This window comes from Oryzias latipes, chromosome 5 (assembly GCF_053564925.1).
Source record: "Oryzias latipes strain Hd-rR chromosome 5, Olatipes_Hd-rR_3.1".
Classification (NCBI taxonomy): Eukaryota; Metazoa; Chordata; class Actinopteri; order Beloniformes; family Adrianichthyidae; genus Oryzias; species Oryzias latipes.
The window spans coordinates 5,481,393-5,494,258 of NC_136241.1; the positions used below are offsets into that span (position 1 = coordinate 5,481,393).

The following is a 12,866-nucleotide window of genomic DNA, read 5'->3' on the forward strand; positions in this document are numbered from 1 at the left end:
CAGGAGATGTGGTTAGAAAAGGATCAATGAAAAATATTAGTAATATGACAGAACTCTTGTAACACTTGGGTTATTTCTTCAATGCAATTTTTGGGGTTTTCATGTTGGGATATAAATCTGGGTTAAACTAACTTTATGGGTTATAGTGGTTTCATTTTAACCCACGTTTTTGTTTATTTTTCCTGCGTTCTTCCCCCTGAGTTAAATTACCCGGGAAAAAGTTGGTCCCTTTTAACCTCAGGCTGGGTCAAAAACAACCAACCTTGAGTCATTTCTAACTGGAGTTTTTGCTGTGAAGAAATGATGTTACACTTGGGATTCAGAATTACATTCCTAATTAGATTTTGGTTAGATATTTATTTAAAAAAAGAAAACAAAGAGTGAAAAACATTTTGGTTCAAAGTTGGAATTGTGTTTGTCTGAGTGGAAATCTTTATTTGAATAAAACATTTGTCTATAGGGAGGAAGGGTTGTACAAATAACAGGTTTAACAGGATATGTTAAGCCGCTAAGCAGGACCTGAAAAAACTGGAATTTCACCTGGACTCGTAAAACAGTCGGTGTTGTTGACACAAAGCTGCACAGTGGAGCAGTGGATAGTGTTCTTGCCCCACAGCAAGAAGACCCCCAGATGAAGCCCCAGCTGGGGGACCCCACCATCTTCCTCCCACCATTCCAAAAACACGTTTCATAGGTAAATTAGGTATGCACGGGTTTGGGATCAGTGACCCTAAAGGGGAGAAAAATGGTTTATAAGATGATTATTTTAAAAAATTAAGATGTGTTTAGTTTAAAAAACCAAAGGTTTATTAGTGAGGTAATGAGGAAAACGGTGCATCAGGTCTGTAGCTGAATTTCTTCAAGTGGAGGACAGTGCAGTTAATTTCTGACTAATTTTCTGAACCCCATGTCAGCGCATAACAAATAATAATAAAGAAAAAAGAGACCTTTAAGTATGACATCTCAGCCAATGCCTCACATTTATAAAACTAAAAAAAAAACAGCTGTTACAATAAAGTGAGACTTAAAGGTTTTCATTGAATGTAAATAAATAAACTAAACGACTGCAGCTTTGACTTAATTTAATTTTTTGGAATGCCTTCATGTCAGTCACCAGCTCACAGTTTTTTAGACTCATCTGCTCTTTTAAACAGAAAAAAATGTATATATATGGAGTATTCTTTTTTTAATATATATTATCAATGTTAAGCAGATGGTTGAGTAACTATTAAAATACATTTAAATCCACCTTTAATGCCAACATTCAGTCTGAATTTGAGGGGGGTTATTTCACCCGCTGAACATTCTTCAGTGTTTTTTCCCTCTTAATAGAACAGATTGTTTAAACAAAACATCATTTAGATTTTCATGAATTACAATCACTATATAGTAGAAAGATTCTGTCAATCTATTAGGCAAGATTTCCCCCAAATTTAATAAATTTAATCAAATTAAATGAATAAAATTTGTCTCTTTTTTACTTTATTTTTAAGGCTTTTGATATATTTTAGCTCATGGAATAATTTGTAGAAAATGTCATTATTATTATCTTTAAATAGTTGTTAAAGTAAATGTGTTTATTATGTAAAACTCTTACAAATATGAATGGATCAGAACATAGCAGTAAACAAAGAATCCATTGAAAGAGTAAGGTCACACAAGGACATATGATCAGGGAAATATCTTATAAAATTACACATAGAAAATAAATATTCAAATTAAAATACATTATCTTGTTTTGGAAATTGTATAAGTGTTCTTTAATTGTATAAGTGTGTTTATGTTGTTGTAAATAAAAAAACAAAACCCCCCTCTCACCCTCCGCGGGTGGTTTCTCCTCCAAGCTCTGGTCCTCTAACTGAGGCCTGGGAGCTTGAGGGTCCTGCAGTATCTTAGCTGTTCCTAGCACTGCGCTCTTCTGGACTGAGAGGTCTGAGGTCTTTCCAGGTATCTGTTGTAGCCACTCCTCCAGCTTGGGGGTTACTGCCCCGAGTGCTCCAATTACCACAGGCACCACTGTCACCTTCACTTTCCAGGCTTTCTGCAGTTCTTCTCCCTGGTAGTCCCTGGTATTTCTCCAGTTTCTCATGTTCCTTCTTCCTGATGTTCCCAGTGCTTGGCACTGCCACATCCACCACAACAGCTTTCCTTTTCCAAAAAGTGGGAATATTTTCAAAAAATTACATTTGTGAATAAAAGTTTTTGCAGATATATTACAAGGTTATTAATAACAAATTTAGCTTTTTTTTCTCCTATTCTCCTATTTTTAAACCAAATCTATTAATTTCCTAATTTAAAGGTGGACAATACATGTCATTACAAGTTAACTAGTGCTGAAAATCAAATAAGAAAGGTTTGGATTAGTCACATAAATAAAAAAGCTGCTGATCTGTTTCTGCAGAAATGTGTTTCTATGGAAGACAATCCGTAGACGGAGAAATGACAAGTTAAGATTTTTATGTAATTTTTTGTCTTTGGAATAGGAAAATAAATGTATTATTTCAAAACAAAATTAACTGTTATTTCTAAACATATATGCTCTCTTAAGTTTTTCTTTTTCCTTCGTCGTGGTTTGTTTAACCGGAAGTGGCTGTTTATGTGGCCGGAAGTTGTCGTTTAGTCAGGCAGATCAGATGTCGTTAATGCAGCGGTGTTGTGCAGTTTGGTGTATTCGTTTTTATTTCAGTAACTACCTTTAACGTTACTGGAGTGGGATTACCATCAACCCGTCGGTCAGTCTGTCCGGAATTGTTTATTTGTTTATTTTAAAAGTGTAGCCGCGAGGCAACGGAGAACAACTTACTTCTAAAGTTGACATGATTAGCACTGTCCAACCGAGCTAGCTTAACTCAACTTCCCCAAAACAAAAAAATATTTAACTTAAGTGGACAACATTCACTGAAGCGGTTTTTTATTCTATCTTTGTGAAAGAAAAATGGCGGAATTACCCTTTTGAATAGTTGTTTCCCTGTTTCGTTAGAGCTGTGAGTTTACTTGGTGAGTGTCGTGGATGTAACTAGCTCGGCTGTCGTGAACAGCGGGAACGCTGCCTGTCTGTCTCAGAGATGACATTAACGCCGCCGTAAGGATGCGGTAGGGTGGCGCAGCGGGAATGGTGTGTGCGTCACCTCTGGTGAGTAAACCACACCTCACTGAAGGAGTGTCGCCGAACACCGCCACGAGCCTCGGTGACGGTCACTTGAAGCGGCCTCGTCGCTCGTGTATCTGTCGGAGTGGGATCGCCGCCACAGCCACTCACTGCCTGCTCTCTTTCTCCACATGTGCAGCTTGTCCACGCGTGAAGTGCTGCCAAGCAACCACCTGGATCAGCATGAAGGCCGTGGGGTCCAGGTTCTCCTTTTACGCGGGGTTCGTCGTGGGGACTTTCACCCTGTACGTGTTCCTGCGGCAGGTGTGGTTTGAGCGGACGGACACGCGCGGCTTTGCTGATCCGGGTGAATTTCAGCAACAACTGGAGGAAGAAAATAAAATCTGGAAGAAGGAGAGATCAGCACTTTTCAACCTAAAGCACCCACACCACATAGGTATGTACGAAACGACAGAGAAATGCTGCAAACAGACCAAACTTCACATTTGTTCCTCTCATTTTTATTATGTCTGCTGTGAAGGTTAAAAGTTTGATCCCCTAGAGAAAGAAAGAAGGTGAACATTCATTCACACACTGAAGTCAAACTACCAGTTCTGCATAAATAGGAGCTGTCTTGGGACACACTAACGAAGCCATCATTGTTAAAGTGGAGGTACTGGTTTGATCAGTCCCAACTGTCTCTGTCAGACTTACTAGTTAAACATATTTACTTAGCAAGCAGAAGTCAAGCTGACCTTTAATCTGCAGCTTTTCACCTTCAACTTTAGTTTTAGTATTTAATTTAAAAAAAACCTGCAATAAACCATACTATAAAACTTGATGCATTTTATTTTTAAGAGAAACAAGGATGACTGTATGCAGGTAATCTAGATGTATTGCATAAAAAAAGCTACAGAATGTTCTTAATGTGTAAAATCTCACCAAAAAATATGCAGAAAGAGAGAAGCTATTCCTATTTATTTAGATAGATTTTTTTATTTTTACCAAACCTTAATAAATCACACTAAAATAAAGACACACTCTACATTAAAATAAAAATAAAACTTAAATCGTACCCCATTGCGGAGCAACAAAAAAACCAAACAGTATGTAGTTTGTAATCCATTAGAATTGGAACATGATGTTATTATCCTCCCTGATAGTACTCAGAACTCCCTCCAGAGCCCACATACTTTTAAACTTTTGAAGGTCGTAAATCAACTTGAAATAAGCAAATCCAACATTCACACGACTTTTCAGAAGAGGAAAAAAACATAAAGGGAAGATCCACACAACCAACAGAGAGTAACCATTTTTTCCTTGTTAACCAGATGGCGAGTTTTGCTGTTGCAAAAATAAGATTGAGAATGGTGTGTCCATGTTTCCTGCAGGCCGTATAATTGGGACCAAAAACGAACAATGGGAAGGAGAACACCTCCCCGAGCCTGAGACACCAATCTTCCAAGACTGTGAACAAACCCCTTAGCCTGTTACACTCAATTACACGTAACAAGTTTATTTCAAATCAAATCAACATTTACCTGGAAAAAGAAAATATAAGTCAATACATGACTTGGAAAATAAGATTTGAAAGGGGATTGGAAGTAATTACCAAATTACTATCCTATTTATAGATGGATAAATATCCTTTATTCAGATTTAAATATGTTACTATTTTATCAAATGTTTAGTCTAATTTCTGACATGTTTCAGAAAGTATAGGGATACAGAAGATAAGCAACAAACTAGCAAGCCATCCACGACACTCACCAAGTTAACTGACATGTCTGATAATGCGGAGCTGGAAGAGCGTTATCCCGCTCATACCATGCTCATTTGCCAAAAAGCTAAATGTTAATATCAAGTATTATAACTTCGGTCCTGTTATGTTTTTAACGTTTAAATCATTTTTCACTAAAAACGGACTATTTAGAGTGCGGTGCGTCACATTGTCATGGTAACCAGCACCCGCACTAACAGTTCTCGTTCTTCTTTCTGAGAAAAGTGGTCGTCACAAACACATAAACAGAGCGGCTTTTCAGAAAGAAAGTTAGCCTCTTCCTGCACGTTTTTGTCCAGATGATATGAAGCAAAAGTTTGTTTACAAGCAACAAAGTCTAAATAGATCAGTTTCTCCGGGATCACATCCTCGTGTTTCATTTCTTTCTTTTTAGATTCTCCTCCCTTTTTCTCTTCTGCTCCATCCCAGGCTTCAAAATGATCAAATTCACCAAACAGGTTAAAGGAAACTTTAAAAGCTCTCAAGCTTTTTCTACTGTCTTGCTGTTGTGATAAACTATTTTAGCTTAACTTTTCATTTTTCAAAAGTGACCGAAGTCTGAAACTGAATTTGTTCTTCAATCCAGACGTTATTATAAAAGTGTTTCAGTTGTAAAGATGACTTGGACCAAACTCTGGGATGTTTGGCTGTTAATAAACACAAACCTTGAAGGAGAACTAAACTGCTGACCTCTGATTTCATCAAGAAGATTTAAAAACTGTTTGATGTGTGTTTGTTGTGGTTTCAAGACGTTCAACAGGGAAAACTCATTGTAGCGCTGAGATGCTGTCAATTTAACCCAATGCATCATGGGAGACGTAGTGAAGACAGACTAGCGTCTCTGAGCCTCATTGTATTGTTCACATGTTCCACAGTCTGACACCAGATTCTGTGGAAAGCTGCACCGCTAAAGACGAGCTTTAGCTGGTATTTTTGTTGGAACTGAGAGACTTTATGAGCAGAATCAGAACAAGGAAGTGAAGACTTTAACCACTTCTGATTGGTCAGATTGATGACATGTGATTAAGACTCCAAGAATGATTGGTGGAGACAGTTAAAGGGGCGGGACTTTTCCAAAAACAGAGCTGAAGCTGCAGCTAAATCGCGGTACCGTCATTCTTATCAAAATGTCTTTAATAGAATCAAATAAACACAAAGAAAAAAGTATTTTATGATCTTTCATATTCCTAACTCCTCAGTGTTTTATCAAAGTCTGTTTGGATGAACACAGAGCTGATATCCTGGAGATGGGAAAAATTTATAGATCAGGGAAAATGGGTAATTTCCTACGGCACACCTGACCATCTCCCACAGCGCACTAGTGTGCCGCGGCACACCGGTTGAAAAATATAGAGCACCCTGGACCAGGTGTTTTTTTTCTTTTCTTAATTGGCTAATACTGAAAAAATCCCTCTTGTGGTGTAAAAGTAGATTTAGAAAAAACGCCATAAAGCCACTTTATTAGTTGAACTTTGATCTTTTACTGCGCCACAATGTCACAAATTTAAATGAAAACACCTCAAAATGAGGCTTTTCACAGCAATTATTTGGTTAAAAGTATTTGCAATGAATTAATTAATTATAGGTCACGGTTAATTAATTGCACAAAACATTAAATGCATGACAGCACTAATAATAGTAACAAGATCCTTTTTAATTTCATTCCAATACATGTTTTTTATCTGTTCTTTTCATCCCACTTTGTTTAATAACAAATAATAGCTTAGGACATACAAAATGTGTTAATATCCACTTAACAAATAATTCTTGACCAGAAGCTCAACTTCTCTAAGTGAGTGTTTTTCAGCCTTTTGTGAGTCAAGATCCGCTTTTTCCTGGACAAAAATCACAAGCAGCGGCTGAAAATGTAAAACGGAGAAACTCTGAGTCCCTCCAGGTACTATAGTTGTAATATTGTTATTAGTTTTGGGGTAAAAATAATGATTTTTTATATTTTTTTATTACTTAATTTTAAATTTAACTCAATTATTTTCAAAAGTGCTTGCACTGTGAAACAGACTTTATCCTTTAATCCAGATGTTTTTTAGACTGAATAATCTTCCATGTCCCACCTTACCATCCCTGGTTGAAAAACCTGACACTGAAGTACCACAAGGAGACTATTATTTTCATTTGAGAGGTCCTTTTTCAGATTTATTTTTTTGTTAAGTAAAAACTAGTACTTGTGTTAAATAATTGTTGCTATCTCTTTCTAGGTGAGGACAGCCACTTGGCTGATGCCTTGTATAAAAAGGTGCGCATCCTTTGTTGGGTTATGACTGGACCCAACAACCTGGAGAAGAAGGCTCGTCACGTGAAGTACACGTGGAGTCGCCACTGCAATATAGTGATCTTCATGAGCTCTGTGGACGACCCGGACTTTCCTACGGTGGGATTAGGAACAAAGGAAGGGCGTGATCAGCTGTACTGGAAAACAATACGAGCCTTCCATTATGCCTACGAGCATCATGCAGAAGAGGCAGACTGGTTCCTCAAAGCAGACGATGACACTTACGTCATCGTGGACAACCTGCGCTGGATCCTTGCCAACTACACGGCTCAAGACCCCATTTACTTTGGACGGCGGTTCAAGCCCTATGCCAAGCAGGGATACATGAGCGGCGGTGCGGGCTACGTGCTGAGCAGGGAAGCTCTGCGGAGGTTTGTGGAAGGCTTTCAAAGCAAAGTGTGCACTCACACTACCTCTGTGGAGGATCTGGCCATGGGGCAGTGCATGGAGAAGGTGGGAGTGAAGGCGGGAGACTCCAGAGACTCTGCACACAGGGAGACTTTTCACCCATTTGTGCCGGAGTCGCACCTCACTGGCAAGTTTCCAAAGAGTTTCTGGTACTGGAGTTACTGCTACTACCCCATTGTAGAGGCAAGTATAGAAAACTCTTCCCAAATCATTGAGGAATGTAAAAACACCATTTTTACCGTAAAGAAAATGTTGTTTTTAGTTTGTTTTACACGTTCTTGGGGATTTTCTCTGATGATGGAGAACATCTATAAAGAAAATTAAGATTTTATTGCGTTAATGAATATTTATTTATTCAAATTTTTTGACGAAAGAATACTGTTTGAAAAGGATATTTGTGGTTTAGAAAATACGCTGGGCGGGCCACCAGCCCACCATCCACCTGCATCCATGTTTTCCTGGTCTGAGCTGGAATCTGGATCCAACCTGTACAGCTGATATTGCTCCCCATTTTTGATGGGCCTGTCATGTTTGCTTGGGGTTGTGAGAGCCTGTTAGCTAGTGGTAGAGCGTGTAAGTAGATGGATGACAGGAAGTGGGGGTGGGGTTGCTCTGTCCCAACCATCCCGACCATAACTCAGAGGTGAATTTCTAATGAACTCCTGTCGCTCTGCAGAAACTATCATATATAAAATGAAACGCTTAGAAAATACCTCAAAAGGTGATTGGAGTGGGACTTTAAAGCAATGTTAAAGTCACAAAAACACTTTGTAGTGTTTGATTGCTCTTTAGTACATAAATACTTTATCACAACTCCAACGTCTGACACATTTTTTTTTTTGCAAACATGACCCATTTGCTCCTCTGAATGTGGTCCATTTCCTGTCTCTCGTTGTCTCAGGGCCCTCAATGCTGCTCGGATCTGTCCGTGTCCTTTCATTACGTGGACGCTGCAGGCATGTATCTGTTGGAGTACTATGCCTACCACCTGCGTGCCTTTGGCTACAGACACCGGTACCAGTCCCCCACCCCAAAAGGTTTGAGACTGGAACAGTCCGGAAAGCATCAACATGAGCTGACCTCTCAGGAAAAAGAGCGAGGGCAGGTGGAGCACAAAGAAGATGGCCCCCCCGGAGATGCTCGGGAGCCTCCGGCAGCTCCACAGGAGGGAAACTGACACTCGTGCTGTGCAGGTGTGTTGAGGGAGCCTGTTTCAGTCCGTCATGACGTCCCTGGCTCAGAAAATTGGTCTTCTGTAATCGAAGTTTAATTTGCACAAAAGCAAAAGTTGAAGGACTGCTTTTCATGTCAACTGTGACTGCAAGACTGTTCCTGGTGTTCCTGACCGGTGGGCTGGCTTTACCTTTGTCTTAACGGGCGTCTTCTTTAAAGGCGGGGCCTTTTCTGAGCCTGCTGCTCTCATTGTGGAGCTGAAGTGAACAGTTCAGGCGTTTCCCTTCCCACTTTCTTTGTTCATTCTTCTGTTCTTCGTTACTGCTGTTGCATCAAAACTACCACTCTGTTGTTTTCCATCTGCTGGAGCATCTGACCTCACTGAAGACGCTGTTTCATCTGGACTAAAAACCCAAATTCATTCATCGTAAACGATTAAATATAGGTTTTTAAGTTTTGGTGCAGTGGTATTGACGCAAACAACCCACCAAACATGAATTTGGCAGTGCTGTTAGTCCATTTATTGATGAAAAACCTTTTTTTTTTAGGGACTGGGAGTGCAGTTGGGCGTTGTAATTTTGACCTTTTTTGTGTTGTTCTTTTACTGAAAACTCTGAAGGGGAAGTGAAAGTGGGGATAAAGGAAGGAAGTCTTTAAATAAGATGAGGTAAAGCGCCACGTAGTCAGAAGACGGTGCAAAAAAAGGAAACTATTGACACCAAAAAGCATGAACCAAAAATGATTTTTGGTACCAGCTCAGCTGGTAAACTAAATGGTAGTACTGTCAAGTCACTTCTACTATAAAGGACAAAAACATTTGAGTTAAAGGCAACTATTGATAGTATTTTAGTACTTATATCCATAGAAACAGAATTGACACAATAGCTGGAAGTTCCAGCATCACATTTAGTTTTTTACAGTTTACTTGTTCTCAAAAAGTAAAAACAAACTTTTTTAAAGCAAAACCTGTAAATGAATGAAATCTTGTTTTAATTCTAAACCAGCAACAGATTCCTGTGGGAGACTAGACAAATCAGAATTTCTAGAAGGTTGTTGTTTTTTCTTGTGGTCTCAGAGGTGGATTTGTTGTTTTCATAATGACTAAATGCTCATGTGAAATCAAACTTTTCTCATGTCGCTCCGGTGGTTTGACCAAAACAAAGGAAACCCACGGGATGGCGTTTGATCTGCAGTCCTCCTGGAAGCCGCAGAGCCTGAAAACGGCAAACGGCCTTCATTCCCAGAGAACTCCTGAGCTTGTGCCTTGTAGGATGAGATTGTATGAGCCGTCTGCACACGGGACTTTACACTGTGACACTGTTGAAACAAAGAGTGCTGTGCTTCCATCGCATCCTAACGAAGTTTACTGTTTTAATGTGCTTCAGAAATACGTTACTGCTTCATGAAGAGAAACGTTTCTTTTTCTCTTGTTTTCCTCCTCTTTTATTTCCCTTTAGCATATGAAATCATTTGCTTTTAGAAAAAGATGAGGTATATTTTGAAGTTAAAGTGTGTTTAAAAGGCCTTCACCTCGGCTGCTTTGGTGGTTTGAAACCCAACGGACGTCCATTTAGACACATTCATATCTGAGAGCTTTCAGATTCAGAAGGATTTTGACAGAATGTTTTTTTCTGCACCAACGGCATTCTTGCCATTCTAACCACTTTCTTCTACTGTCTTTAGACCACATTAAATGATTAATCTATTACCTTATGACTTTTTTTTTACTTACTCTTTGTACCGTAATTGAAAAAACAGATCAACATTTAAAATTTGCACATTTGTTTCATTCTGCTCTGTTTTCTGCAGATTCTGAGTTTTAGAATGGTTTCCAGTGGGAGGGACAACATATCCTTGACAATATCCTCACAATTCACCATTTTCAGAGACATATGCTGTGACATATTTAAAGTGTCTTTGTGTTTAAATTTCTGTTCTTAGTGTGTTCATGAATCTGGGTGTGTCTGTGTGAAGAATTGGTGAGCAGGACCATTTTAGAAAAAAAAGCCACTTTCATCTAAATAAATGCACATTTTATTGAACATCTGCTTGTGTTTGTAATTCATCCTCAGCTTCTTTCCCTGCTGATGGTAAGGATTCTGGAGATAAATGGCACGGACATTTATGATCATTATATTCACAAAAGTAGGATCTATGACAACTGGAGGTTTCAGTTCTGCAGAGTAGAAACTGGAGGAGATTTCCACTGCAGAAGGCAAAGTTTAAAGGTCAAAAGACTACATTTCTAATTTGCTTTAGGAAAAGTCTGAGCCATGACTGCCTCTGACTTCTTTACAATGTTTTTGTCTATTTATCAAATATTAAAACGGGCAATATTACTGAACAGGTAATATTGTGTCGGACAAAGTGGTCAATAGCATTAGGGCACCTCAAGGAACCGTCCTCTCCCTTTACACGACGGACCGGACAGTCCTCTCACCTGCAGAAGTTCTCAGACGACTCGGCCTTTGTTGGTTGCATCATCCTGAGGACAGGACTGTTGGTGACTGAACTTCACTAAAACAAATGAACTGTTGGTGGAGCTAAAGAAGACCAAGCCTCCTGTGACCCCTGTGTCCATCCAGGGGGGTCAACGTGGACACGGTGGAGCACTATGAGTGCATGGGAGTCCGGACTGCCAACAAACTGGGCTGGGGTGGGAACACTGATGCCTGACTCGACTTCCCTAGGATTCTCGGGTCCTTCAACATCTGCCAAACCACGATGAGGATGTTTTGAGTCTGTGGTCTGTAGAGCCGTCTTGTTTGCTGTGGTGGGCCGGGGCGGCAGACTGAGGGCTGCAGACGCCAGCAGATTAAACAGCCTGGTCTGTAAGGCCGGGGATGTGCTGCTAGTCAAGCTGGACTCTTGAGAGATGATGATGATGATGATGATGGGAGGCTGTGACAGACTGGTGACCTGTCCAGGACGTCCCCTGCCTTCGCCCACGAGTGGCCGGGATAGGCTCCAGCAGCCCCGTGACCCCGAAAGGGGCAAAACGGGTTTAGAAGAGAAGAGAAGAGCGAATGATGCTTAAAAAACTGCAAAGCATCCTGGATAACACGGGTTCTTGGTAAGTAGAACATATCCTGTCTTTAGGTGTAATTATAACAGCTACAAGTCAAACGTATGTTTCTGAGGACAATAATGTCCATATTTTTGCAGATTAAATGCTCCGGGGAAATTTTACCTCTTCAAGCAGGAAAGCATTCATTTTTTTTTAGTCAAATGATTTTTAAAAAAGGAAACTGTGAAAAAGAGATACTTGACACAAAATGCATTTTTAAAAATAGTATCAGAGAGCAGAAAATACAGCCACTGAACGTACTCAACACCCTGAACTCTAACCAACACAACGGTGTGTGAATGAATGCATTTATGGTGAAGCAGTGTAACAATGAACCAAGAAAGTAGCCATTTAGTTTTTTCCCTTTGGTCCAGGCAGCATGTGCACAAGGTGGCTCTAGCAGAGGCTGCAATGCTGTTAAGTTGTCTTTTCCAATAAATGCCCCACAGCCACAAACATTGAATGAAACTAGATCTGTCTCTGAAACTGTTTAAGACGTTGGATTGTTTCATTCATCATGTAGACATTCTCAGATGTGTAGTGTGGAGGTGCAATGAACAATCTCTGCAGCCATGGTGGTTCCTCTCATGCCAGCCCATAATCTCTTACTCCCTGCAAATTGTTAGCAATTAAAGTTTTACCGTTTCATCCTCGAAAACGGAAGCAACATAATGCCAGCACTTAAAACAGTTCAATCACTTCTGTGCACACATTTTTCCATTTAAAATAGAGGGTACTTATATACCCCAATCACCACTTGCAAAATAAAGTTGATTTTATTAATATTACTGCTTCATGCTATTACAGGCCAATTACAGTGAAATGTGAACTCAAGGTACAACTGTGGTTTATTTATGTTCCTTCAAAAGTGTTCCTGCCACAGACCTGTACTGGAGACTGACGTTCACACAGTCACCACTGGAGGTCGCTGTAACAAATGTGTTTCTCCCTTGAGCCGTTCAGTTATTAAATTAGCCCAAAATGTTTGTCAGCCAGAGCTAACTAAAATATTATAAAGTACATTATGAAAACGAAACAGTGCAAACAGAGAAAATAGTAA

At 39.7% G+C, this 12,866-nt stretch overlaps 1 protein-coding gene and 1 long non-coding RNA gene across 3 annotated transcripts; one reads left to right on the top strand and one right to left on the bottom strand.

Moving 5' to 3' along the window:
• Window positions 1-1,954: 1,954 nt before the first annotated feature.
• Window positions 1,955-3,255, bottom strand: LOC144992112 (uncharacterized). The gene is made up of 2 exons (XR_013655911.1): window positions 3,149-3,255; window positions 1,955-2,148 (listed from the first exon to the last, which is right to left on the bottom strand). It is a non-coding gene; the product is annotated as an uncharacterized LOC144992112 (long non-coding RNA).
• Window positions 2,583-10,781, top strand: c1galt1lb (core 1 synthase, glycoprotein-N-acetylgalactosamine 3-beta-galactosyltransferase 1, like b). 2 transcript variants are annotated; one of them, XM_011474682.4, is made up of 5 exons: window positions 2,583-2,732; window positions 2,981-3,133; window positions 3,288-3,545; window positions 7,085-7,749; window positions 8,468-10,781. In XM_011474682.4, the coding sequence occupies exons 3-5, from the start codon at window positions 3,332-3,334 to the stop codon at window positions 8,741-8,743; spliced, it is 1,155 nt and encodes a 384-aa protein (XP_011472984.1). In that variant the 5' UTR covers window positions 2,583-2,732; window positions 2,981-3,133; window positions 3,288-3,331; the 3' UTR covers window positions 8,744-10,781. The 2 variants fall into 2 exon arrangements, with proteins under 2 accessions (XP_011472984.1, XP_011472987.1); XM_011474685.4 differs by having other exon boundaries at window positions 2,596-3,133; window positions 8,468-8,759; window positions 10,549-10,781.
• Window positions 10,782-12,866: the final 2,085 nt, after the last annotated feature.

Bases quoted from the DNA above. Each gene is read 5' to 3' on its own strand.
- c1galt1lb (XM_011474682.4), top strand. From the start codon at position 3,332: ATGAAGGCCGTGGGGTCCAGGTTCTCCTTTTACGCGGGGTTCGTCGTG. The intron at 3,546-7,084 runs GTATGTACGAAA...ATCTCTTTCTAG, and splicing joins AAAGCACCCACACCACATAG to GTGAGGACAGCCACTTGGCT. The intron at 7,750-8,467 runs GCAAGTATAGAA...TCGTTGTCTCAG, and splicing joins GCTACTACCCCATTGTAGAG to GGCCCTCAATGCTGCTCGGA.